General features: G+C 60.7%; 1 protein-coding gene across 1 annotated transcript in view; it reads left to right on the forward strand.

Annotated features, from left to right (window-relative positions):
- Nucleotides 1-132: 132 nt before the first annotated feature.
- EMH_0018250 (uncharacterized protein) overlaps nucleotides 133-494 on the forward strand; it is a gene marked incomplete at both ends in the record, with an annotated part of 3,989 nt that continues 3,627 nt past the window's right edge. The window contains one exon of the mRNA XM_013501085.1: nucleotides 133-469. Coding sequence (XP_013356539.1) covers nucleotides 133-469 — 337 coding nt within the window. The remainder of the gene's footprint in view (nucleotides 470-494) is intronic.

Below are 494 nucleotides of genomic sequence, written 5' to 3' on the forward strand. Positions count from 1 at the left end.
GCAACAACAGCTGCAGCAGCACGCATAACAGCAGCAGCAGCAGCACGCATAGCAGCAGCAGCAGCAGCAGCAGCAGCAACAAGCAGCAGCAGCGACGAGCTGCTGCTGCAGCCAGGAAGGCAGCAGCAGCAAATGCAGCATGCACACCAACCAGCAGCAGCAGCAGCAGCAGCAGCAGCACTGGCAGCAGCAACAGTAACTGCAGCAGCAGCAGCGCCTGCAACGACAATAGCAGCAGCAGAACCAACAGCAGCAGCAGCAACAGCAGCAAAATCAACCGCAGCAGCACCAGCAGCAGCAACACGAACAGCAGCAGCACCAGCAGCAGCAGCACCAAAAGCAGCACCAGCGACAGCAGCAGCAGCAGCACCACCACCACCACCACCAACAGCAGCAGCAGCAGCACCAACAACAGCAGCAGCAACAGCAGCAGCAGCAGCAGCAGCAGCAGGAGATGAATCTGACTGGCGTGTGGTGGGGGAGGGGGGGCAGCA

The sequence above is a fragment of the Eimeria mitis genome, genomic scaffold, assembly GCF_000499745.2.
Source record: "Eimeria mitis Houghton genomic scaffold, Emh_scaff629, whole genome shotgun sequence".
Classification (NCBI taxonomy): domain Eukaryota; phylum Apicomplexa; class Conoidasida; order Eucoccidiorida; family Eimeriidae; genus Eimeria; species Eimeria mitis.